The sequence below is a fragment of the Ziziphus jujuba genome, chromosome 8 (assembly GCF_031755915.1).
Source record: "Ziziphus jujuba cultivar Dongzao chromosome 8, ASM3175591v1".
Classification (NCBI taxonomy): domain Eukaryota; kingdom Viridiplantae; phylum Streptophyta; class Magnoliopsida; order Rosales; family Rhamnaceae; genus Ziziphus; species Ziziphus jujuba.
Genome location: NC_083386.1, coordinates 16,459,648 through 16,486,689, shown reverse-complemented (window position 1 = coordinate 16,486,689; position 27,042 = coordinate 16,459,648). Strand labels below are relative to the sequence as shown.

Below are 27,042 nucleotides of genomic sequence, written 5' to 3'. Positions count from 1 at the left end.
CAAGATGTTGACAGATTATTACATAATAATTGTATGTGGGTTATAAGATTCATTACTTTCTTTGAATCGAATGCAAGAATATGATTTTGTCAAATTTCTATTCGCAAGAAAGAAAATTTATATGCATTTATAATCTATATTTACATAGTTCAAACACTGATAGGAAACTGAAAAATCAAACAACTACGGTCAATCTGCATCTGGGAGGAAATTTTCAGATTCTGAGTTTTGTACACTACTGATATGTCATTTTATTTTATTTTTTTGTTTTTTCCCCCTAATGACCCTGCAAAGAGAAGAACAAATAGCTTAGAAATTTTGGATATTTGAATAACAGGAGATAGATGCAAAAATTCATGAACAGTATAATTATTGATAACTGAAATTGCAACTAAACCAACCCCAATATATAGAGAACTCAAATTTATTACTTAACATAGTAAAAGAAGTGAAATCTGCCTATGCTTTGTAAACCCCAATATATTGAGAACTCAAATTTATCACTTAAACATAGTAAAAGAGTTAACAAAACCAGTATCAACAAAATTGTAAGTCAAACTCAACTGCAAGCAAAGATCAGATTTAGATGGTAATGTTGTGATCAATTGATAAAGGATTAGCTTCATACCCTGATTTAATTAATCTGCTAGTACATGTCTTTGAGGAAACCCAATAGCACTATCCCCAACTTATGCGTGATCTTCCCCTGGTATGATGATCCGGATGAAAACTACTGACTAACCCCTGGTGTAATTTGACATGCCCTTCCTCGTGCTGCATAACAATCAAACAGGCCAATAACCAATAAGACAATGTGGACACAAGTCTTTCTCTAGGTTGTTGCAGTTATTATACTCTACTGTAGGCTTAACAAAGCAAAAGTTCAAAAGGAATATGTGAATCTAGTTTAGTCTATATGAACTGGCGAGAAGAACATAAATAAAGAGAATATGAGAAATAAATGAGAGAAGAGAGAGTACTGAATAGAGGGATATTAAAACAGGACATGTAAAATGCGAAGAATAGAAGAACACAATAAGTTATGAGATGTCCCCAAACTGCAATGAAGCTAACCGTTACACAGCTTCATTCCCCTCCAAAGCTGCAATATATGCAAGTGATATATTTCATTGAAATTCTTTTGACTAAATATGGGATCTGATAGAAAAAAAAAAAAAAAAAAAAAAAAGGGGATGATGCTCCCTGAGCTATATATTCACCAACTGAATCTGTAACAAATGAAAATAATATGTGCGTTAGTGTCAAACATCAATGAATCGGTATCTTGCTTTTGGGAAAATGTTGCATTGAATCTGTCAATGTAGGATTATATTGTTTAAATTCTAAACTATAAACAACGCATTCATATCATGTAGGTCTAGCCCATGAACTTTAAATAAAATTGAGAAGTAAGAATGTTGGGATACACCGTGCAAGAAATGCTTGGACATTGAGACAGCAAGTAAGAAGATACATACAAGGACGTCTATGTAATGTCATAAGATGAAAGGCTGGAGCTTTGAAAAGAAAAAAGGAAAATCAAGATGTGAGGACAAGGCTTCTTGAGGGCTGAAATATACTTTACACCATCTAATGCTGAAACAGGATAAACCTCTGTCACTAAATAAGATGGATATTATTCCTAGGCTATCTCTGGACTTGAACAACAATGATGAGAAATTGACATGCAGAATAACTTTACTCTTGACTGCTAAGTCTCTTGTGTGTGTCTTTCATTCTTTAAACTTTTTGTTTGCCAAAGCATTAATTAGAGACTTTAAAATTTTATTTTCTCACTTCACCTTAACATTCTAAATGCTTTTTATATTTTCATTTCTGTGGTAATACCTTTGAGTAAACAGTTTTCAAACTAGAGTTGAATTTAGAAAGTTATTGAAGCGTGAATGTAATTTTATATGCTAACATGCTGAATCAGAACATTTTTCCATATCAATATGTAAGGTACATAATGTGCTTAAATAAAATTCTAATTGGAATTATGAGGGACAGGTAGAAAAATTTATAAATCCATTTATTATGCAAGAAGGAAGTGCAGTTCACATCCATGTTGACGATAATCAATTTTTGTAGAAGAAACATGAAAAGTAAGACTCACCTCAACAATTTTGGCACCAACATCACGTGTAGAAAATATCTGGAAGCCGCACATAGATTCTTATGTTAAGATGGCTGAAGGAACACCTGTGAGAGTTCATGTGATTATATTGATAGCTTATCTCAATGAACTCGAGATCCTAGAGCTTGACCTTGATGATAAGACCCAAGTGCATTCACTACAATCTCTTCCCAAATCTATCAATCAATTCACGTTTTAGTTTCAATAATAACGAATTTAATCCACATCTTAGATTAGTGAAAACCTTGCAAAAATTGCTGAGAATGTACATTTCTAAGTCACCATTGTGAAGCCTTCTCTCATAATTTTCTTATTAAGAAATGATAATAATATTGTACTAAAAAGAGCCAGTTACCAAGCTTTGGGAAGGAAAAATAAATAAATTAATTAAAAAAAAAAAAATTAACACAAGATGCTATTGATATATGTAGCAAGAAACTGATCAGAAATGAGAAATGGCAAGACGATCCAAAAAGGATCCTTATCTAGCACTGACTATCTAATCAAAAATTAAAAGCTTGGGAGATACTTTGGCTGTTTCTGGTAACTTTGTCTCAGAAACAGATCATGTACTTAACATCATTTTGGGTGGATTAGGCACAGAGTATAATCCATTTGTTATGACGGTCATTTCTGCAGATCAATCATGTAAAACTTCAATGTGTTCCAGCATTACTGCTTTCTCGTGAAAGTATGCTGGAAAAGCAACAACTTATTGCATCAGATTCTCTTCCAGATTTAGTCAATATTACTACTACTACTAGTACTACTACCACCACCCAAACTGCTTCTCAACAGACATTTCGAGACTTCTCTAATAATAATTGTGGTCATGGTGGTAGAAGTCAGAACAACCGTGGTTGTTCAGAGCTATTATACGTTTCATCAGTCGTTTCGGCAACTAATTCATGGTGCAACATCTTCTCCACGCAGTGGTGTTATGTTAACCTCCCCGTTAACTACTCCAAAGACAGCTATGGATAAAAATTGGTTTCGCAAATCGGGTGAAACCAATCATCGAACACCAGATCTTCCTAATCTTCACATTAGCACTCCCATGTTTTGGAAATGATAAGGTCCACATGGGCAATGGTGCAGGTTTGAATTTGAATAATCCTTCTGTTAAAAACTCTTGCTATTTCTGCAACTTTTTTTTCTTCAGGTTTTGCATTTAAAATGGATTATTTCTGTTTCATTTGTACAAAAGGAAAGCAAGATTATGAATATCCTGAGACTGGTGACTGATGCTTTAGTTGTGCTCATCCTTTTAACATGTCTGACATCCAAATTAATGAAAAATTTTAGGCCTTCTTGCAGATCTTGCAGCAAAGGACCTGGTTTTATCTTGGCAATTCTTTCCGCATGAAACCAGATACTTTTAGGAACAAAAGAAACATGAAGGAACACAAGGAATAAAGTGTCTTTTTTTTTTATATTTGAATCTTGCCGTCGAGGGGTTGTAAAAATCTGTACAGAAAAACACTGGGAGAGTTCATATATGGTGGTGATTACAGAGAATACACTGCATAAAATTAACAACGAAAGCTTTGCTGGAGTCCGGTACTACCAAAAGGCCACAAAGCAAAATCAGTGCTAAATCAGATTGTAGATAAACATCCATCACAGATAAGGCTGTAGTAAAAAAATTTCAGTGCTGTTTATTGAGCACTGTCAGTAAAAAATGCATCATAAACAACGAAGAATCATATTCACAGGTAACCTATTGTTTTATTTTATTTTATTTATTCTGTAAATATATGTAAAATGGCACATGGTGGTTAAAGAAATTCATACTGATATCACAAAAACAGGGCATTACAATGCCGTGGTCAGAAAAAAGGACCAGAAGAGAAAACTTTTCTTGTCCTGGCACAACCCGCCTGGGATTTCTATCAGCCGTTGAGCAATGACATGCTAATCTGGGGCACTTCGTTTCTGAAATTGCTGGAGTTCTTCAAAATCACTGCTCTGATGGTTGAGGCGCAAGCTTGGCCATGGCAAGAACAAGTAGTCCTGTACACAAAATTTCTCGCCTCTGGAGGTGTGGATACAGCAGGTTAAGTGGCTGATCCTCTTTTTTGGCAGTGGAGGTGTCTCTGCAACCCCAAATATTCAGCAAAGTATCAGGGATGAGTGCGACAATAGCAATATTGGCAATATTATGAACATTTCCCAGAACTTTTGACCAAGTTAAAATGTATCATAACATTTCCAAGATCTTTTGACCAAGTTAACATATATCATATAACATTTCCAAGATCTTTTGACCAAGTTAAAATGTATCATATTTCTAAGGAGGTGATAACTAATTTGGAATATGCCATTCCTCAAGATCTATGTTAATCAGATACAGTGTGAGCCTCTGGTGTGGTATGGATACGTGTCCAAGTGTTGGGACTGTTTGTTTTCTAAAGTTTTCACATTTATTTAGAGCGAAGCTTCGATCACAACATGAACAAGCCAAAAAGAGGGTCTTTCATCACTTTTCTCATATTTCGCTAGTAAAATAGACTAGTTAATTTCAAGTGGAGATTGAATCCTAGAAGGCACAGATAGGAACTGCAAGCACAGATTATAGTCAGAAGACGAACTAGCTGTGTTCATTTAAGGCTTCACTTCAGGTTTTATAGTGGGAAATGCTCCAAGGAAAGAGATTTGAAGACGTAGCGCAGTCTGTAATGAGAGCGGAATGGGGATGGAAAGGGTTGTCCAATAGTGATACCACTTTTAGCATCCTAGTGTTGGACATAGGTATAGTGAGATAAAGTGACGAGTTTGACTAACATGGCTCAGGATAAGTTGGTTTGGCTGTAGCATCAAACACTTCATGGAAAAACATGGCATTGCCTATTGAATAAAAAACATCTATGAAAACATCTACGCCATCTTTTAAAGCAGCTCATCATATCAGACAACCAACCAACAAACAAACAGATAACAGCCAAATTCTACATATAAAAGTTCTAATAACAAGATGAGAAAGAACAATATATTAACCAAAAATTCATTTACAAGTGCTGGAAGCGTATGTTTTCCAAGGTTTTCCCATTTATTTTGAGTGTCCAATAGTGATATCATTTCTAGCATCCTACTGCTGGACATAGGTATAGTGATAAAGTGATGAGTTTGACTAACATAGCTAAGGATAGGCTGGTTGGCTGTAGCATCAATTACTTCATGCAAAACATGGCATTGTCTTTAGAATCAAGAACATCTATGAAGACAACCATGCCGTCTTTCAAAGCAGTTCATCATATCAGACAACCATCCAACTAAAAAACATATAATAACTCAATTCTACTCATAAAAATTCTACTAACAAGATAACTAAGTGCAATATATTAACAGAAAAATCATTTACAAATATACTCCTTTACTCCACATATATATATATATACATATATTATCCTTCACAATCATCAATTCAATTGTTCAACCTTGTATTCTCCAAACACATTACTCCATCAACAAAACGTACATTTTGCTTACCCTTAACAGTTGACTTTCTCACTAGACAGACTTGTAACATCAAACCTACCACCATGGATTGCCATATAATTCTTATATTTTCTATCCATCATTTCTCATTTCACTCCTGAAAATATTACCGTACTAAAAAAGAAGCTTAGAATACCCTATTTTCAAAGAATTAGCCACATTGGGGCTGACCAAATAATTTATAGTTAAGAATAATTCTTCTCCACTCATAACACATTTGTGGATACTCAAACCATGAAGACAGCCAGAATATGTCAAGGATTTGTACCATGCTTGTTTTAGTGCATTATTAAATTCACCGAGTTCAAATTTAAAGTACTAAACATTTTTTAATACAGCATTATTCAATCTCGGAGTAGCACTCTTTTCTTATCAATTAACTATATGCATATATATATATATATATATGTATATATGGAAATATGAAAGGAAATACCTCAGAGACCAATAGGAAAGGAGGAAAGGCATGACCAAAAGCATTAATGCCTTTGCCACCTTGAAGCACAATTATAATCTCATATGGAGTTTCACTACTGAATGGCTAGCAATTCATTTAGATCCAGCCTGCTCCTACAAAAATTCTTCTCTACTCAAATAGTTATAAGTTTTGACTCCAAAAGTTAACATGTTATACATAGCAGTTCAAATTACCTTATTCAACACAACCTTAAAGTACAACAGCTACATATATAGAGAGAAAAAAGAACAAAAAGAAGAATAGACAATAACACAGTTGTAGATACTTGAACCATGGAGACAGCCAGAATATATGAAGGATTTATACCAAATTTATTAAAGAGCATATTAGATCGGCCAAGTTGAAATTTACAGTGAACATTTTTCAGTACAGTATTATTCAAGTTAGGGATAGCATGTAAGCAAATACCTTGAAGACCAAACAGGAAATGCATGCTAAGAATCATTAATTTCTTTGCCACCTTGAAGTACAATTATAATCTCATAAGGGAGATTCACTTCTGAATGGCTAGCAATTCATCTACATTTAGCCTCCTTCTGCTTAAAGAATTAGTTATCACATGCTTCTCTTACATAGGACTGTGAATTATGAAAAGAAGATTTTGCCCTCTCTCGACTGTCTTCATCAACATAATCCAAATCCAAAGCCAAGCTCAAATTTTCTTGATTCACAAACCGATTACTCAACCTTCTATTTTTCAAGATCACAACTGACTCTTTCATGAGGTTAATGTATTTTTTCCTCACACTCAACAGTGGATGCTTCTCAATGGTGGACTGGTTACAGTAAGCCTCTTTAAGAATTACTGTACAAGTCTTGTTCATCAAAGACAAATAAAAAATATGGGGATGCCGCTCAAATGCTTTGTGAACTTTCTGTGGCAATCCCATACACTTCTTAAGACACAAAAGCTTCTTCCTCTCTGCCGAATGCTCAACAAAAAGACTTAGCAGCTCATGGAGAAACCCCACGACTCGTTTCTCTGCCATATCACTATCTGGATCCAAATGGGAAAATTCCTCATATGGTGAAATATAAGGAAGCTTCTGAAATTCTTCTAACCAATAAGTAATCTTCCTCCTCAACCTCAAACCCTTTGATGGAAAAAGCTGGAATTCAATGGCTTCCATTGACCCACCAGAATACACCCCTCTCTGCATTGCACTCTTTTGCATTGCAGACCAAACCTTTTCCTCGTTCTCAACAGCCAAACCATTCAATCCATCTTCCATCTCCACAAACCTAAAAGACCCATCAAGGTTCCTTTCTGGATACAATAAAAAGTCATCAGGAAGCCCCAAATACCATTGCATTCCCTTAATTATCTTCAAAGGCAAAACCTTCCCTTTACTCATCAATATAAATCTTTTAAGTCTTTCCCTCAAATCCTTCCTACAATCCTCATAAATCCTCCTTTCCTCTCTATCAATCTCAACAGCTTCACGGGTCAGCCTAAACCAAGGAAGATTGTACTTCGGACCACTAAACTCTTCAAAGATTGATGGGTATAGCCTCAAAAATCTTGCAACCTTCATTGGCACACCCAATTCTATTCCCCTTTTTGACACTGCAGAGATCGGGATGCAACCACTGGGCTCTTGGGCAATGATATTCTTGAGGGCAACAACAGGCTTGAGCTCTATGGACTTGTGGATCTGCTCAATGGAATCATAGGAAGGGTCCTTCTTCCATTCCATATACACATTTACATAGTTGGATGTTTGGGTGTATGCATATGGAGGGTTATGTAGGGGGTACTGAACAGAAAAGATTGATCTTTCAGAGGAGGATAGAAACTTTTTCAGGGTTTTTGAGGAGCAGCTGATGATGAACATTATTTGGGGTTTAGGAAGTGTGTTTTTCTCGAGATTTTACTAAATGGATGATGAGGATATCATTGAAGTAGGTTTTGCTATGTTGCGGACTCTGTTGAGTCAAAACAAAGTTGCAGAGCAGGAATCGGAATCTTTGATACCTTCTTAAGGGCTTCCAGGAATCGGAGTCTTTGATACCTTCTTAAAGGCTTCGAGTGCACTTCTCCTGTTTACAATCACATTTTTGCTTTTAAATAAGGTAGGTGCAAGGCCCGTGTTTGGTATTTTCATAGTGTAGTATTAATATTAATAACTTGTGGTTTGAGGATTATAATTTTATACTTTGTCATTTTATTGCTTTTATGAATATAAATACATTTACCTCGAAAAAAAAAAAGAAAAAGAAAAAGAAAAAAAAGGAATATATGTACATTTATAGTAGTCATATATTAAAAAAATGTGTAGACGATTTCAAAAATTGAGTTAGCAATGACACATCTTTAAATACTACATACTTGGCACTCCTCAGCCCAACACTGACTTTACAAGCATGAATGAAACAACAATATTATATTGGACATTTATTACCCAAAAATATATAAATATAATAATGGACATTTTATGTAAAGTAAGGTGCCCAAAGGATTATCACACTACAAATGCAAAATCATATTATGCAACTACCCAAATCAAATACCACGAATATGACCCAGAGGAATTTAGCAAGCAACTCGTGCATATTTTAACCATGAGATGAATTTCGAAGAACCCGCATGTATTAAGGTTGTTAAGTTCATCTATAAACCTTAAAATATTTATTTATGCACTGAATAAATGGAGCCACATCATTTTCCATGCATTTTTATGGATGGTCATGTGCATATAGGTGCATAGTTGAATAAATTTATAACATCACAACCTTGAAGAGGATATAAAGAAAAGCTACCAGCAGAGAAGACACGAGGAAAGCTACAAACAAGCGAGGAATACGATAGAAACTCTATGCAATACAAGGGTCCAAGTGCAGTTAAACATGCTAGAAATTTCCAAGGATAGTGTACAATTAGCAATTCGCTCTCCACCAGTACCACTACTCTACACAAAGGGTGTGAAGAAATAGACATACAAAGAGAAATTTTGAGATGGAAGCAAGAAAATGAAGTCACAGTTTAAGAAAGAGCAACGAAAAAAGAATATTAGCAGTTGAGCAACAACCACGAACAATAGAACAAAAAAACATCAAAGACAATTATAATATTAAAAGACCAAATTAACACTCCTTTATCACACAATACCCAAGAAAATGCAGACATATCATATATATTGATAAAATAGTATTTTATTAATAATTTAATATCACTTTTAAAAAAATATTTTTTTTTCAAAATTGCTCACTCAAACAGATAAATCATATTCAATGGCAACCTATTTTGCCTCTAATAAATAGATTTTTACCACTAAAATGTCTTAATGGCAAAAAAATTGTCACTAGGTTGGCTTGCCACTAGAGCCCATAGTGGCAATAATATATAATTTAACCACCCAATCCTTTTAATTATCAAGGGCAAAGTCAGAATTGCCACCAATAAGAAAAATTAGAGGCAAAATTCATTGCCGTTAAATTTTCAATTCTGCCACTGTTAATGTAATTGTCAAATCCACAATATAGCTATCTTGTGACAGTAATCTAGTGTCATCACTTTTGGAACAATCATGTAGTGGCAATATACCAATATCTGCTTCTAATGTCCTCTCAGTATCCCTCTCTTTACCCTTTTTCCCCTCTTTCCGTTTCTTCTCTTTTCCCTTCTTCCCTTCTTTCTTTTCCTTCATTGCTACTTATTTTATTATTATTTTTTTTGCCTCTTTTAGTTTTAAATGTTATTCTATTTTTAAATTTATTTTTTACAGGAAAATTGGAGAGCATTTATAATAAATGGGGCACAGAAACAAAAAATCAAAATATTAATAAATGAAAAACTCATGCATTTAATATATGAAACAGTACTAAAATCATACCAATATTTATTAATTATCTATATCTAAAGTGGCAAAATAATAACAATTTTGGTAGATTTATCCAAGGTTCAACCTTGAATTGCCTATCAAAATGGTCTTCAAAAGTACAATTTTTACTCTTCTAATAAATTAGTCGCAATCCGCTAAAAAATGGAAAGAAAAATAAAGGATTAAAAGTTATAAACCAAACAAAGCAAATAATCTATAAACCAAATAAAATGTTAAAAATAGTTGGCAAAACCCATATGAATTTAGAGACCAAAGTTTCAGATCCAACAACAAAAACCATATACTAAAAGCTACTTTTTATATCAATTTCAAGATTGGTAGAACACACTATCATTAGCAGATCATCTTCTATTAAATCTTACGATGACAGCATAATTTCTCTGGAAATAAGCATTAATCAAAGAAAAAAAGCTTATAATAACATAAAAGAGTTTGCTCAACTAAAGGCACTATACTTCATTTAAAGCAAAGATATTTGACAAGAACTTCACTTCAAAGAAATTAAATATCCATAAAGAGGTCGGCAATATACCTGTGATGTTTCTCCTCGCTTCAATCTTTTTCTCCAATCCTGTATTAGACAATAAACATAGAGAAAAGAATGAGTTACAAATAATTGATACCGAAAAATTGATTTAGAGAAAGAGTTATCAAAGAAAAAAGCTACACTTTCTAAATCATATCTCTCAGAGTCCATTAATTTGTTAATAACTCAGAAGCTATTATCTATTAGCACATAAGATGTGATCCATAAGCCTCTGCCTTCGAATCTTGACAACTCTTCTTGATAAGCTTGTAGGAAAAAAGAAAAAAAAAAAAAAAAAAAAAGAAGGAAGAAATCAAAACCAAAGAAAAATAAAGTACCTTTGACATAAATTATCTTTCAAAATTTAGTACTATTAAGTGCCTTTGACTTTAGTTATCCCGCAAAATCTTGAAGAGACTTAAGAATTTTAATGAATTAATCCACCTCCACAAAAACAGTCACCTGGACAACCACGGAAACAAGCATTTAGATAATTTTGTACTTCACACAAGCAAGAAACATAGGAAGTTTATGTTGACTGCAAGTTTACTACAGAAATGTGCCCATTCTAGAATGATTATCATGACAAACACGGTACCTGATTTACAGATGTACCAAAACGTGAAATTGATATAATCATGCAATTCCACAATGAATGTAAAATCAAAGATAATATATCCAGTGACCTTGTCAATTGTCATCATCAGATTTCTCATAGACTTTTCTTCCAACTTCCCTATGAAACACTTCCCACAGATCATATTGTCCATCATCACTATCAACAATCATTTTATTGAATTACAGTTCTTTTTTCTTCTCTAAACAAAAAATTAAAAATTAAAAAAAAATTAAAAAAATAAAGGGTAAGCTACTACATTTTCAATTGATAGTTTGGCTTCGATATCTTGTGCTGATGAGCGAGTCACTAATTATGCAAAGACAAACTCATGTAAGGAGGGAACAAAGTGCTGCAAATGGGATGGTGTCAAATGCGAAAAATAGAGCAGAAATGTGATTGGGCTGGACTTGAGTTGCAGTTGGCTTAGAGGTCCAATCCAGTCAAACAGTAGTCTTTTCCTCCTAAAACATCTCCAAGCCTCAATCTTGCGCACAATGACCTTCAACAATCCAAGGTATAGCCAGAATATGGTTCATTGTCGAGTTTGACTCATTTTAATCCCTCTTCCTCCAATTTCAATGGCACAATCTCATGACTAAATTTTGTCCATATCCAAAGCTATTCAAGTTCATTATCCATTATCCATAACAAAAATATGCAATTAAGATATAATGCCGCTTATTTAGAAAAGCACCAGATTAATAGGCTCAGCAAAGAAAACCCACCCCATTGACAGAATTTCCATGCAAATGAACAAATATCGGTTCACTTCAAATCATAAAGTGCTATAGAAGCTGCAAAATACCTTCTTTATATGTTCCAGTTCCACATCATCGTCTAGGAAAAAACTGGGGTACTTGACAGGTATGTCAACCTGGATAATATCTCTATATATTTCAATCAGTTATAATTTTTCCTGTGTCTTAAGGATTTAAGTACTTATAACAGCATTAATACCAAAAGAACATAAATGTTCCCCAACAGTATGGTGCCAAACAAAAGATAATACCTCAAAGTTTGCTCCTAACTGCCTGTGTTTCTCAATCAAATCTTGTCCACCAGAGGAGGCATACTTATTTATCTGCAGAAATCAGACAAACGCTTTTTATTAAACATATTTTGCAACATGTTCTCAAATATGCTCATTTCTGACAACTTCCGTCAACAACAAACATCTCATCCAATAGCTATCAATTTATGTTTCCTCGTATTGACATCATAATACACATTCCCATGTATTGAAACTCAACTCGTCAAAGATTTACATATACTATCACTATATTGGCCTCAAATTTCTTTTCCTTCAATGATTATTAAGCCTAGAATGCCTTTATTTGTTTACAACTTCCTTTTCCATGGATTTCCATATTCTAAAGAAGTTGGTGCATGATAAAGACCACAACTACATGTAAAAAAAAAAAAAAAAAAAAAAAAACTTCAGCCCATCATTAAGACACAAAGAAAGTCTTAAAGAGGAATATTTGCAGCTGAATAATTCATATGACCACCCTACTATTCATATGTTCATATTTTTGCTATGATATGAATTCAATATTTACCTGTTAGGCTTTAAGGCCCCATTTGGAAAGTGTTGAAATTTAAAGGGAAACTAATTCCCTATAATTGATTTAGCGGAAATTAGTTTCCTGAGAATCAGCTTCCTATAAATTACTTTTTAGAGTATTTGGTTAATATTAGAATATTTAGGACTTACTAGTAATTGATTAATTTTTGTTCTACAATTTTAGGATAAACTGTCTCTAAATATAATTTATAAAACTAATTTCTCAGGAATTTCACCCCACAATTTCCTCCTTATAAAAATAATTCAAACACATGCAAATTTATTTTCCTTTACCTGCATTTCCTATCAATGTTGGAGAAGCTCAAATACAACTTGCAATGGTCTCTTATCTGACATGAAGAGACCATTTCACTCTTACAATTCGCAATGGAAACTGCAATTAGTAGATAAAATTCCAAGCCGTTTGCCCAAATTAGCATAAAGAGAACGTATGAACCAGTGTAGCATACCGGTCAATCAGCACAGCCCTACGCTGCACAGGAGATAATTGACTAATTACGCAGCAATACGCAAATTTCTAACCCTAGCCGCTCCAACAATTCAGAAAAAAAATATATATATACATATATATATATATACACGAAAACAGAGCAGAGAGAAAAACGAAAAATAAATACGGAAGAAATGGAAAAATAGAAATAGAAGAAATCGAAACAAGCCCTAACAATACTCACCAATCACCACGAATCAACACGCACGAGATCGAACCAAGCGCTATCCACTTCGCCATTGATCAGACCGAGAGACAAGAGCTTGAAAGTGCCCTAGAGGGAAAAGAGCTTAAACTGAAGAGAAGGAATTTAAGAGCGTCTCGAGCTCCGTTTCTTCACGATGTTGTTTAGATTTTTATGTCACCCAAATAATAAGAAATTTATCGGACTGTATAGTTCTGTATCTGTACAGGTCTGAACTGAACAGTAAATTAGTTGTCACTGTTTGATAGAATTATTTTATGATTATATTTTTTATTTTTTTAAAAATATAAATTTTAAAATTTATATTTATATTTTAAAAAATATATTATATTCAATTAAAATTGTAAATTTATATATTTATATTAACATATAAAATTTAATTTTTTTATCTCTACTAACTATATTAACATATAATTTTAAAAATAAATTAAAATTAACTTATAACGTAGTATTTCATAAATAATAATTAATTAAAAATAAAACTAATTTAATAATATTTATAAAATATTTGAATTTTTTATATTTATAAATTATGTTAATATATTATTTTCAAAATCAATTAAAATAAAATTATAATATGGTAAATCATAAATAATAATTCACTATAAATAAAAAAAATTAATATTATATTAATTAAGAACTTGTTAATAATATAAGATCTCCACTTCATATATATATATGTTACATGTTGTTTTACTTTTAATAAATACTGCATGTATATAGATATTGGATTTTACAAGGATAATCTATCTATATAACAAATAAGTAAACACACCTATTGATAGTAATCCAAATAAATAATTTAATATAAAATCATTACGCCACTGGTTGTTCAATTGAGTATGTGTATGTGCGGTGGTATTTTGTATTGGATTTGCCTTATTGCGATTTCTTATTATTTGTTCTACATACTCAACATATGCAATTTCAGCTTTTTCAGTTGTATTATAGACTTTATATAAATTATATTTAAATCCTTACACTTGTTGATGACATTTATGCTAAGAATTATATATTCCTGGTTGTCTATTTTTAAATACAACATAAACTCTCCTCTTTGCCGTTCAATAGTCCTGCATATAATAATAAATGATAATATAATATATTAATATAATTAAACAAAATAACAATTAACTAAATCAATCAAGTGCATGTTAATGTTCTAAAACAAACACATAATTATAAATTTATCCTTACACGCATAATTAGAAACCAACATCTACTACCATACAACATATGTCCATAAGTTTCAAATCCAATTGTTCATAATTGTCATCCTCTTATATATAGACATAAATATATAATCCACAACAATACTAATTTTGCTATCTAAAATCCACTAGCAAATTCAATATTCTCTGCATTTGTTCTAATAATCTTAAAAACCTCTACATTCGGTACATCCGATCTCATTACCTTAGAGATTTTGAGATTGTTAGTAATAGAGAATCCTAATCTGTCAAGCTCCACAACTAAGTATTGTATATAATTGGTCTCAGATTTTTCTAATTTTGCAGCCAATTCATCAAACAATTTCTCCGCTACATTGCCAAACCCATTTATAATGTCAGCATCCTTCGATCTAGATTTTCTCTTACCTCTTGATTGGGATTGTATGGACGGTTCACTATGTATTTCATTTACAAACATTGAAGAACACACATCATTAAATTATTTTTTTTCAGCCTCCATATTTATATCATTAACCAAATCAATTGGAGTTTATGCTCATGTCCTGTTGCCCGATCCTTCCCAAAAATATTAGCAAGCCTTTCATACACTAGAAAAAAAGGTTTACCTCTTCAATTTTTTGCATTTGGATTATTCTAAAGTAAAGAAAGACAATGTTTAGTTAAGAAAAAAAAATAGTTCGGACATGATGGAAAAAAAAAATTTAAGACAACAAACAAAAAAATTCAATTAACATATATTTCCAAAAAAATTCAAAACCTGCACATACGCTTTCCAAGCTTCGTCACTGTCAACCTCCACATATTTAAGAGAGTCATTTCATTCAAATCTACTTTTGTTCAGCATGTTGTATATTATACTATATTGCTTCTTCCACTTTTTCATCTTTGACTCAATATATATAGATTTGCTTGCAATCCCAAGTTAGGACACATCACAGATAGTCGCCTCTCAATCATATTAAGTGTGCCAGGTTTAAATGATCCTGTGTCATAACGTTGCCCACTAGCTACAGTTTCATTAAAATAATTAGCAAAGCCTCTTCCTCACTTTTACTCCATGTATGCCTAAATTCATCCCCCTTGTTATCGTTACTGCTACCTTCAGCTTCCATTGTTATTCAGGTAAAAATTTCATTATTCTAACAATACCATAACAAGAAGCAAACAAATATAATAGGAACCTCAAATGTTGCATTTAATATAAGTTGGTCTTCATACAAATTATCCAAAATATTTAACAAACAACATAAAGTACAGTAGTTACAACATTATATTCTATAGAACAGTCAACTATTGACCACGAGGACCTCTCCACTCATCAAACATTTACTTAGCTAACTCATCTCTCCAGTTAGTCCATTGATCCGAGGAATCAATTGATCCTATAATATCCTCTTTTCTACTAATGTCAACATCGTCCATCCTATCAAACTCAGCTTCTCCAAGATCAAGTGCTATTTCTCTTCTAATAAGATTATGTACAAGACAACATACAGTAATGATCTTGATTTGTATTGAAATTGGATAGAAAGATGGACTTATTAAAATTGTCCATCGCATTTTGAGAACCCCCAAAGCATGTTTCTATGACATTTTTAGCAGATGCATGCTTCATGTTGAAATACTCTTTATGATTTATAGGTGCATAACCATCTCTCCATTCGGAAAGGTGAGATATTGTTCCGCTATATGATACAAGAATCCTTCTACATTAGTGTAACCAGCATTCAATAAGCAATAACAACTTAATACAAAAAAATAACTCCTATTAGTTTATTCAATGTTAGTCTACTACAATATAAAATTTTAGGATTGATCTTACCTATTGGTACTTTTAATTCATTTGGCTTGCTTAATGCATCTCGAAGTACTCTTGAGTTTGAAGTGGAACCTTTCCAACCAGGTAATACAAATATGAATTTCATATTCAGGTTACATACACCTAAGATATTTATGGCTATCTCACCCTTCCTTATTCGATATCTTGGCTTATCAATTTCGGTTACATTCACCTAGATATAAATTCCATCTAATGCTCCCAAACAATTTTACGTCACAAACAAAGTTACTCATGCCATACAATGCTAAAAATAATCTAACTATAAAATTAGTAACCAAACTATTTGACAAATGTACCTTAAACATTTTCCATCTATTATCCGAACAATTTTCTAACATAAGTTCAAGATGCCTTAACAAAATCTCATGTAAGCGTAATACTTCATTCAACATTGAATTGAAATATCTATAACTATTTCTCCCGATCTGTAGAGTCTACTGATAATTGTATGGTTTTTTACACGATGAGCAATTATTGCAAAAATATGCACATTTGTTTTCCAATGTAACAGTCCTATCTCTTTTAACATATTCATCATTACGTAACAACTGATATAAAATACCCAATGTTCTCCTATCCATCTTAAGTTGATTAATACAATTCACATCATTGTCCAACAAACTATTTAGAAAAGACGAACGCAATTCTGTACTCCTAGTTATTCGATTCCTAACACCTCTATCATTTCTCATTTGCCATGATACATACATGTATATAAGCAAGACAATCATAAATCATGTACAAAAGGATTCTAATTCTAAATCATTTAGAAGCAACAAGAATGTAGCTAATTTTTTTCGATCTATATCAATTCCAAAAAAAAAAAAAAAAAGAAATAAAAAGCAAAAAAGCACATTAAATTGAGTTGCTATATTTTATGAGGCCTTAGTATAGAACATTTACAAAAGACATAGACAAAAAATTTAACAAAAATAGAACATTTAGCATGTATAAGCTTTTTCAAAATAGTACAAGAAAAGCCTAAAGAAGAATGAAAAAGTAATTAAATGACAATTTATTCTCTCATGAAGTGATTATATTTTACGTGGTCTTCGCCTTTTCTAGAAAGAATAATTGGTTTCTGTGCACTTCATACTTATATTTGTATATTCATATTCTTTAAACACATAATATTTGGAAGCTTAAAATAAACATGGATTAAGTTTTTTTTTAAACTCTTCAAAGTAAAGATATTTTTTTTAAGACAAAAAAAAAAAATAAAATTGGATGAATAAAGAATGAGCAAGGATGCTCTAAGCTCTTGTAATATAAATAAAAATGAACCATGTATAAGATAAAAGCAGACTTCTGTTTATTTGGTAAAATTAATAATAATATTAATAATAATAATAATAGTAATAATGGAAACAAATAAATATATAAATAAATATAAAATGTTTTACAAGGTGATGGAGCCCATTATATATTAGACGTCCATAATATATTTAGTAATATAATGCAACAGTTACATAACATTACTATCATATATATGAATTATTGACCTAACTCATCTTTGCCAACATGATATCGCCCAATATCTCGAACTTCATTGCCTAAGAAAGTGGAACTACACATGTATATGTCATTATATTTGATTTCAAACCATTTATTCTTTCTAGAGAAGGTGAATAGATAAATATATGTATGAAGTGACTATGGTTCTTTGTAATGTTTTTATGCACCTATGGAGACTAATAGAGTTACTTATTTTTGTAGGTTTGAAGATGGTCATAGCTTGTCAAAATAATTGATTATGATATATTATCTTTGATTCATTCTTCATGGAATTTCTATATTATCTTTACCAAAAAAATCCCAAAAAAAGGACCAACAAAAAAATACAAACAATAATTCCAAGTTTTTATATATTTGTTTAATTACAAAAATATCTCTTCATTTGTTAATTTTATTTCACATTCATTCATCTTTTTTGGATATGAGATTTAATATATAACAAAAAATGTACAAAAAAGCCATCATGTACAGTCCATTCTCTGCAAAAGAAACTTTTAACATTCATGGGACCCTATTGAATATGGTAGGATATCATATCTGATTTATGCCATTATAAGGGTCCTTAAATAACCATACAACATGTGTAAGTTTTAATCTTCAAAATCCGTTAACAGGATGCATAGTGAATTTAGTAACAAAGAGAATTCCCAATTTGATTGTAGAATATGTTCAGCACAACTTAAAGGCTTTTTTATTTTTTTGATCATATACAACTATTCACCTCACTCTACTCCCACCCGGATGTCTTAAATCATTTAATAAAAGTATATATGGCTTCACAACCAAGCCAGTCTCAATGACAAAACAATGTATAAGATGAAAAACACATTGTAGCAGAGATTCAAGAGCAGCATGGCAAACAAAAATTAAATCTCTCACCATCATTTCCAAAACCATATATGCACTTTTCTAAAAGACTCTGCAAAGGAAAAGAAAAAATCTGAGAAATTATGTGATGAAACTATGTAGCACATAGCAATACAATTATACAAAAGGTCAATTTGCTAATGGGGCCAAAAACTGTAACACTTCTGCTCTTAGGAACATTATATACTAATCAGGTGTAAAAAAAAGCTGTTGTTCATACAAGGAGCTCCCATGAAGCAATGGAAACAGAAAAAATATAGTATTTTCAAGCACTTAATATGTAACAAAAAAATTATGTTTACATGGTGACAAAATGACCAGTCAAGTGTAAAAACAATTAACACAGGCACAAAATGCAGTAAGTATCTAAGACAATGGTATGCTTAATAAGCTAGGGCATGCATTTCTTCGTTAATTAGATCCTAAATCTGTTTCAAGTTGTAACCAAATATGATATCTAATTAGTTATACATATTTAATCGTCAGATAACATGACATTTTAATCATAAAATTTTTGTTCTGTAACCAAAATAAAAAGATAAATACTATCTTTTTTAGGTGTAAATTACTTCCTTGTTGCATCTTTGTGGATTCGATAATAATACTCTAAATGATTTAGTAGTTTGGTAAAGTAAGTGTTTGAATTAGATCATTTATATATTTGTAAAAACTAAATAATTCATAATCAGAGAAATGTTACAAAATAAAATACTAAACCAGAGAAACTTGACATTTCAGTTGCTTTAATCCATTATGTGATTACCATGATTGCAAGGTGACTTTTAATTATAACTTATCTTTACAATTATCTACACCATGAAGTTATCTCTTATAAAACTTCTTAATGTTTGTTCCAAATATTTATTAGATGGATAACAACCATTGTCCATCAAGAACTCGATCCATATGGAATCGTCAATAAATATTTACATTCGGAAACAGAAAGCATAACATAAAGCTAAGCAACACATTATAATAGAGTAATATATAGGCAATGCTATACTCTAGTGCAAAAGAGGAAATATTAGGGTAAACTAGAGAGAGAAAAAAAAAAGATACCAAAAACTCAACTTGGTTATTTAAAAACTTAAAGCAAGTAGTTGCCAATCATATAACAAGAGCTATCTCTATAGCTTAATGCAGTATGAATGCTAAGTATAATTCTATTTGTCAGATATACTTCATTTCCAAAAACAAAAATAGCTTATTCAGCCATCTCACATCTACCTACCAAGCACATATTTTATTTTGACAACAATTTCCATATCTACAGTTAACTACAAAATCATATATAGTGAGCAATATCTATAAAGAAACTAACTATCATCATCCACCAGACTAAACTTACATTTGTGCAAATAACTATTTTTTAGGGAATGCAACAACCGAATTTTTAAAAATAGCAAAACCATTTGTAGTCTTAATGTCAGACCAGGCATGTGAAAACAAAATTAAAATCACTACCCTTGAATGCCACAAATTGAAAATGAAACCATTAACTAATATCAAACAGTCCTGTAGTTGAGATATGACATCACAGTACAAAAAAGCTTTTTACGTATAATCTTTCCACTATAAACAAAGACACATATATTAGCAGAATTATCAGACAAATTTCTCTCCAAAATCCTATAACAAGATAAACTAAAAAAAAACAACAATACTAGAAAAGCCTAAAACAAGATCCACAAAACATCAAGATGCCATAATTAAAGTGTGACCAAACTAGGAAAAAAAAAAAAAAAAAACTGGCCTAGAGTATGAAAAGAAAAATCCAAAGGAATTGGTCATTCTATCCAATCGTAGAAAACAAACTATAACGGTAAAAATTAATTATCTTACCTTTCAAATTTGCAGTAGTTTTAGATGGCTCTCTATATTCAAGAGTTGTTCATGTAGACCACAAAATGAAGCCTTTTTCCTTGCAAATCGAAGCCTTAAAGAAATCAAATGAAAAACGAAGAAGAAGAAGAAGAATGCAGATGAAGAAGAAGAAAGTAGAAGATGAAGAAGACATTAGATCGAAGAAGGAGAAGAAGAAGAAGAATAACAGGACCTGCCCTAGGAACTCTCCCAAGATCTCCCAGATGGTCCTGCCTAGTGAAGTCCCACTAGACAATCCGTACAGAATATCCAATGGAACCTCACCTTAAAACGTGGACAACCGAACACCAGCATTAACATTAATACCTCAATATATATATATATATATATATATATATATATATAAATAAATCCACAACAGCATAAAGTCCACAACCGGCCTACTGTACTACAAGCCATAACTACACACATAAGTACCATGGTCTCTGTTGAGTCTCATATTTAAAATTAGAGTATTCTAAAAGTGTCAATGAAGTCTAGGAGTACAAATAAGTAATAAATAAGTCCAGAAGATAACAAAAGATAAAGGAAAGATAAATATAGCTGCTGTCGTGGAAGGAGCAAAGCGATAAGCTGTGCGCGAGGTAGATTGCTACTAGCTGCCTAGGCCTAGGGGAACAAATTTAAAACAATAAAACGTGAGATAAAGAAATTTCAGTGAGTGGCATAGTATAATAGAAAAATAATAATTCATTTCTGAAAAATCTTTCTCTCAAGACCTCTCATTCCATTCGTTTGAAAAGTTCCCCGTTTAAAAATCATTTCACAAATCCAAACTTGTACCCCAATTTAATATCATAAAAACCGATGCTCAAAAGTGTGAATGAACGATCATTGTAATATTATGAAATGTCTCAAATCAAGATATAAATATTTAAGCACAAAATATAATAAACACAGTTCCATCAAATAAATATGAAAATGCAGAAATCAGCATAATATTTGTAAATCAACAATATATTCAAACGTATACAATGTACCATACAATGTACCAATCTGTAAACCGTGGGATACACCCACCTCACGACCCTCAATATACGAATGGCGTCGTGGAAATAATAAATAATCATCCGGATGTATCCAATCTCACGGTCCATGGCAAAAATATCCTGTGGGCCGAGCCTAATCTCACAGTACCGTGGCAATGATAATAAACCACCGGATAAACCTGACCTCACGGTTCGTGGCAATAATATCCTGTAGGCTCACGATACCATGGCAATAATAACCTGTGGGAACATCCCAACCTCACGGTCCATGGCAATAATATCCTGTGGGCTTAACCCAACCTCACGGTACTATGGCAAAACCCAGCGCGCTGTAATATAATATAATATAATACTAATCCAAGATATTGGCATTACAGAGTACATCAATTTAAAAATAACCGATACAGTATCCTTAAAACAATCTTGTACTATCTCAAATACTTTTCCGAACAATACTGTATCATGAGTTCTTATTTAATTTCTAAATTTAACTGCAAATCATTATTTCATATAAAATCAGAAATACCACAGTGAAACATATTCACCATAAATCAATTTTAAGCATATAAAATTTTAAAATACTTGAACATGCTTAAAATCATATAATTTTCAATCTGCTTTCTCAAATCAATTAATTTCTGAATAATTTAAAACTTTAATTCAAATACCAAAATATTTAAATACCACAAGTTCATTCATGAACTCATTAGAATTGCTAAACATTTAACATATTTGCAAAAATTATATAAAATGATAACACATATATGTAAAAGCAGATCCTCATATATCCATAAAATGAACATTCAAATCAAATGATAGGTATAAGTAAAATACTCAAACCACATATATATATATATATATATATATTATACTATACACCCAAAACATTTTTTAAAATTATAACCACTCATAGTACTGCGGATGCTCACTTCTGCTCCCATGTAGGACCGCCTTGAGACTCAACACGAGTATCTGTAATATAATAAAATATTTCTCAGGCTCCAAATAACTAAACCAAAGACACTTGTATGACACAAATGTCTTAAAAAAATTTATGGTACTATAAAATTACATAAATTGGACATTGAACAGTCCAATTATACTGCATACCCTTAGGTGGCGTTTGGTATGCAGGATAGGTCTGGATCGGACAAGACAGGTTCGGATCGGATGGGATCGGATAGGATAGAATAATATAGTACTGTGTTTGACATAATTTCGGACTGAATAATAGAATCCCATGTTTGATGCAGAATCAGACTAGATTGGACTATTTTATAATTTTAAAAATTATATTTATATTTTCATAAAAAAAATATTATATTTAATTAAAATTGTAAATATTATATTTAATTAAAATATTATAGTTATTTATTAAAAAAAAAAAGAAAGAAAGAAAAAATTCCTTGCACTCCTTGACGTAGAACATCATCAGCAAGAAGAAAAGCATCCTGAAGTGGTGTTTGCTCATCGGCAGTATCAAGCAGACGGTCATTGGGAATCACTATAAGAGGGTCAACATTTTCTGCAATTTTTCAATAGCCTCCAATGCCTGAAAAGAAACAGAACCAAGGCATAACAATTGTATTGTCCAAATACTTCACAACAGCAAGGTGTTTTGCGGTGGTGAAACGAAGTGGGAATTGAAGGCGAGACCAGCGAGAAACAACAAGAGACAGCGAGACCCTCGGTGAGTTTGGGACAAAACTGACCCAGGGGGAGAGAGGGTCAGTTTAATCCTTCGATCGGGGGACTAATTCACTGTAGAGGTCAACTTGTCCCAATCTCTATATGTTGCTACCAAACACCGGACTGAGACACAATCCTGTCCTGACCGGCCCAGTCCGGTGAAACAAACATGCCCTTAGGATCCGGTACCCAAAATTGGGGATTTTCACCCAAAGCCTAATATTTCAAAATTGAACCACTTAATGAGTCCTAATAATATCCAATTTCACTAATTCAACTCCAATTTTAACTAATTTGACCAATTTTATTCAAACACAATTCCAATTTAACCGAAAATTAACTAATTGACCCAAAAATGGAAAAATTATCAAATGACCTCCAAAATTCACAAACTTTATATTGATGTAAAGCTCAAGAGACAAGGAACCTACCAATATGCTCACCTTGGTCCAAAGATTCCTCCGGTGATTGAAAAACTTAGTTGAAGCTTCGGCCAAACTTCAAGTCACCGTATCTCTCAAACAGTGAGGAATCTGGACAAAAGAACCATGAGAATGAGTTCAGAGGGGTCAAAAATAGAGGAAAAGGTCTATGGGTTAGCCTGAAATGGCCAAAAATCGTGAAAATTCCGGTGACCCACCTTGATGGCCACTGCAGACTTTGCCAGCCCGATCTGGGCGTGTCCGACCACCGTTCGCCATGAAATTTTACAGCCAAGCTCACCTTGATGTGGGCTTCCTCCCTGACTAGAGCATGTACAAGGTTGGTGACCGGAATGGGAAAAAACGGAGTGATCCGGTTCGACAGTAAACGGGTCAAAACGATCCAGTTTGAATCCACGGGTTTGAAGGGAGAATATCTCGGGTTTTGGAGATGAAAATGGTTATTTTGTGCTTTGTTTCCTATTTGGCATGCTTACCAAAGCTTATATAGAGCTTAAGGTCACTAACAGAAAAAGACTGGGGATTGGTTTGGACACTGATATAAAACTTTTTATTCGTAACTTAGAATTTGACGTGCCACCAGTCTATGAACTTATACCGATGAGATCTAAACAATGGTATCTCAGTTAAACCAAAAAATATTGGCTATCGAAAAAGTCAACTTGGACCCACATATTGTTCACTTGGTCAAACTTGGTCAAACTTAGTCAACTTGGTCAAACTTGTTAAAATATGTGTATTTTTTGTACGGGGTGTTACAAAAAGGAAAACGAACAGATTGAAGAAGAAGAACAATACTCATCGAGGGTTTTAAATCTGAGAGACGTGAACGGTCCGGCGAGAAATCAAAGATAGGTAGAGAATGGTTTGGTAAGAGAAACCTTCAAGTGGAAGGATGAGAGCTGCTTCGAAGAGAGTCGGACAAAAGTGACCCAAGAGTTTAGATGGGTCCGATCAGCCCTTTCAAGGGGGATAAAATGATCAAACAAGATAAGTTGTCCCATTCTCCATCTTTGCTTCCTAAACACTGGACTAGGACTGTGCCTTATCTTGATTTGGCCAGTCCAGTGTAACAAACACGCCCTAAAAGATTAAGAAATTTTAAAAATTTAAAAGGAAAAGAAAAGTAAGGCGAAATATATATAAAAAAAAATTTGATGGAATTGAACCAATAATTAGTATGATATCGGAACAAAATATTTTATTTTAAATCAAAATTCAAGAAATAATATTATTCCCTACATTAAATGAATCTAGATAATATTATGTATTAAAAAACTAATTTGAGTGTTTAATAGTTTTAATTAATTTGGAAAAGTTGTAATTAAAAAGTTCTTAAATTACACGCATGTATATACTTTGGGTAATATATATATAAATATATATATAAACACTTTAGGTAGGAGGTAGGATCAATGGCTTTTAAAACCAAAAAAGGTGCTTACAAGTTATCCGAGAACTTTATTTTAAATTTTTTTTAGAACAATCGAATCTTAAGGTAAAGTACTATAAACTATTAACAAACATAAAGAAATTAATCATTTTATCACAAACAAGATTTATTTAATATACAAATCTCATAATATAATTCGGAAGTCAGAATAGTTCCAACTTCCAGATTAGCTAAAGATCTAGAAAAGCAACAATCATTACTATTCCTAATTAGATCCTAGCTTTATCCTATCATTTTTTTTTTCATAAATCCATCAGCATTGAATTATCTTTAGTTATTTATTTTGAATATATTAATTTTAAAACTAATCAAAATATAAATATTTTATTTTGATTTCAGCCCATAATCATGAGATTAAGTCATTCATGGATTTATATATTAACTAAAAGAAACACAAAAAATAGAAAATGATCATAGGAAATATAAGTACAATCTTCAAAACTCACTATTAAGAGTTATTTGTTCATAAAGAATATAATATACTTTCATTAAACAAAAAGTTGTTGTGAAAACACAAAATAAATTGCAAGATTTAATAGAAATGTATTAGGTTATACCTAAATCAATTTTCTATTACATCTTGCAATATACAAAATAATAATGTTAGTGGTAATGTGCTATGAATTCACAAAAAAATTAATAGTAATCTATTGATGAACCAATAGTAATATATCATGTCCATATTAACAAAAAGATGGTTTCCACAATGACAAGCTAAGCATTGTCTTTAGGCTTGGTAGACTACTTCCTACCTCCTTCATCAAACTTTAAATGAGAACTTTCAACATTCAACACTTCGGGATCAGCCTCACTTGCACTTTTGGAAGCCATCAGCTTTATTTTCTTTGTTGCATTGTTTTATGCATAAACTTTTGAAACCAAATTAGCTAGGATTTCATCTTCATTGTCCACTTGTTCTATCTTAGCACTGTCATTATTTCCAAACATATCTGATTTTGGAAATTGTTATGTACATGCATTAGAACATTAAATAAAAGTCCTTGTAATTTTACGTAAGACATAATATATCAAACATATAAATACCTCTCAATTCAGTTATGTCCAATGATTTTCCACTTTGCTCTTCAACAATTTCTAAAACCTCACTAACTTCTGTATTATTTGAAGCACATATTTGTGTCAATGTGTTGATTTCTTTTTGAAATAGTGTCACAAACAGAAAGAACGGTGTATTTTCATCATGCAGTATTATGATATTCATGTTTAGATGCTTTAACTTGAATCAGAAACCTATGATTGCTGGACGATGTGACAATTTTTCCAATATCTTTAATGGTATCCTAAAAAAAAAAAATTCGCAATTAGTAATCATATAAGCATTTGCATGATTTATATATGTTTTTTCAAAGAACAAGTTAAAACAGACAACTCATTTCCTCAAACAGATAAGAATTGTGTTACCTCATCAGTGCTATTCATTCGCTCATACGCAGTGCAATCTAGAAATTTCTCAGCTTGATTTTTGAACAATGTAATGTTCAAAGATGAAGAATCATCTATCAAATCAACAATGACTCAACACTTGAATAAAAGAAGAATTACCAATTAGAGGTGGTGACAATTAGTCATAAACTAAATAATATGAAATGGATTTAGCATTCAACATTCCCTTATGCTATAAATGAATAAAGTATTTTACATTAGACAAAATTGAATATGATAAAGAAATTTTAGGCTTCACACCAAGTTGTTTTTATTAGATTATAAGATTAATCGTATTAATATAAATTTAAAAGAATGCATAATAATCACACAACAAAACCACATA

General features: G+C 32.0%; 1 protein-coding gene across 17 annotated transcripts; it reads right to left on the bottom strand.

The window, feature by feature from the left end:
* Positions 1-155: 155 nt before the first annotated feature.
* Positions 156-13,582, bottom strand: LOC125421302 (protein WHAT'S THIS FACTOR 9, mitochondrial). Of its 17 annotated transcripts, none has more exons than XR_009640332.1 (9): positions 13,360-13,582; positions 12,959-13,157; positions 12,110-12,181; positions 11,906-11,987; positions 10,820-10,943; positions 10,488-10,526; positions 2,117-4,233; positions 629-774; positions 156-286 (listed from the first exon to the last, which is right to left on the bottom strand). XR_009640332.1 is itself a non-coding variant. In XM_060819498.1 (9 exons), exon 7 carries the CDS (start codon positions 7,946-7,948, stop codon positions 6,662-6,664), a length of 1,287 nt encoding a protein of 428 aa, XP_060675481.1. In that variant the 5' UTR covers positions 7,949-8,153; positions 10,488-10,526; positions 10,820-10,943; positions 11,906-11,987; positions 12,110-12,181; positions 12,959-13,157; positions 13,360-13,554; the 3' UTR covers positions 3,846-4,233; positions 6,072-6,205; positions 6,522-6,661. The 17 variants fall into 17 exon arrangements, 16 of the variants coding, with proteins under 16 accessions (XP_060675481.1, XP_060675485.1, XP_060675478.1 ...); XM_060819498.1 differs by lacking the exons at positions 156-286; positions 629-774 and adding exons at positions 6,072-6,205; positions 6,522-8,153 and having other exon boundaries at positions 3,846-4,233; positions 13,360-13,554; XM_060819502.1 differs by lacking the exons at positions 156-286; positions 629-774 and adding an exon at positions 6,522-8,153 and having other exon boundaries at positions 3,846-4,233; positions 12,959-13,038; positions 13,135-13,157; positions 13,360-13,554.
* Positions 13,583-27,042: the final 13,460 nt, after the last annotated feature.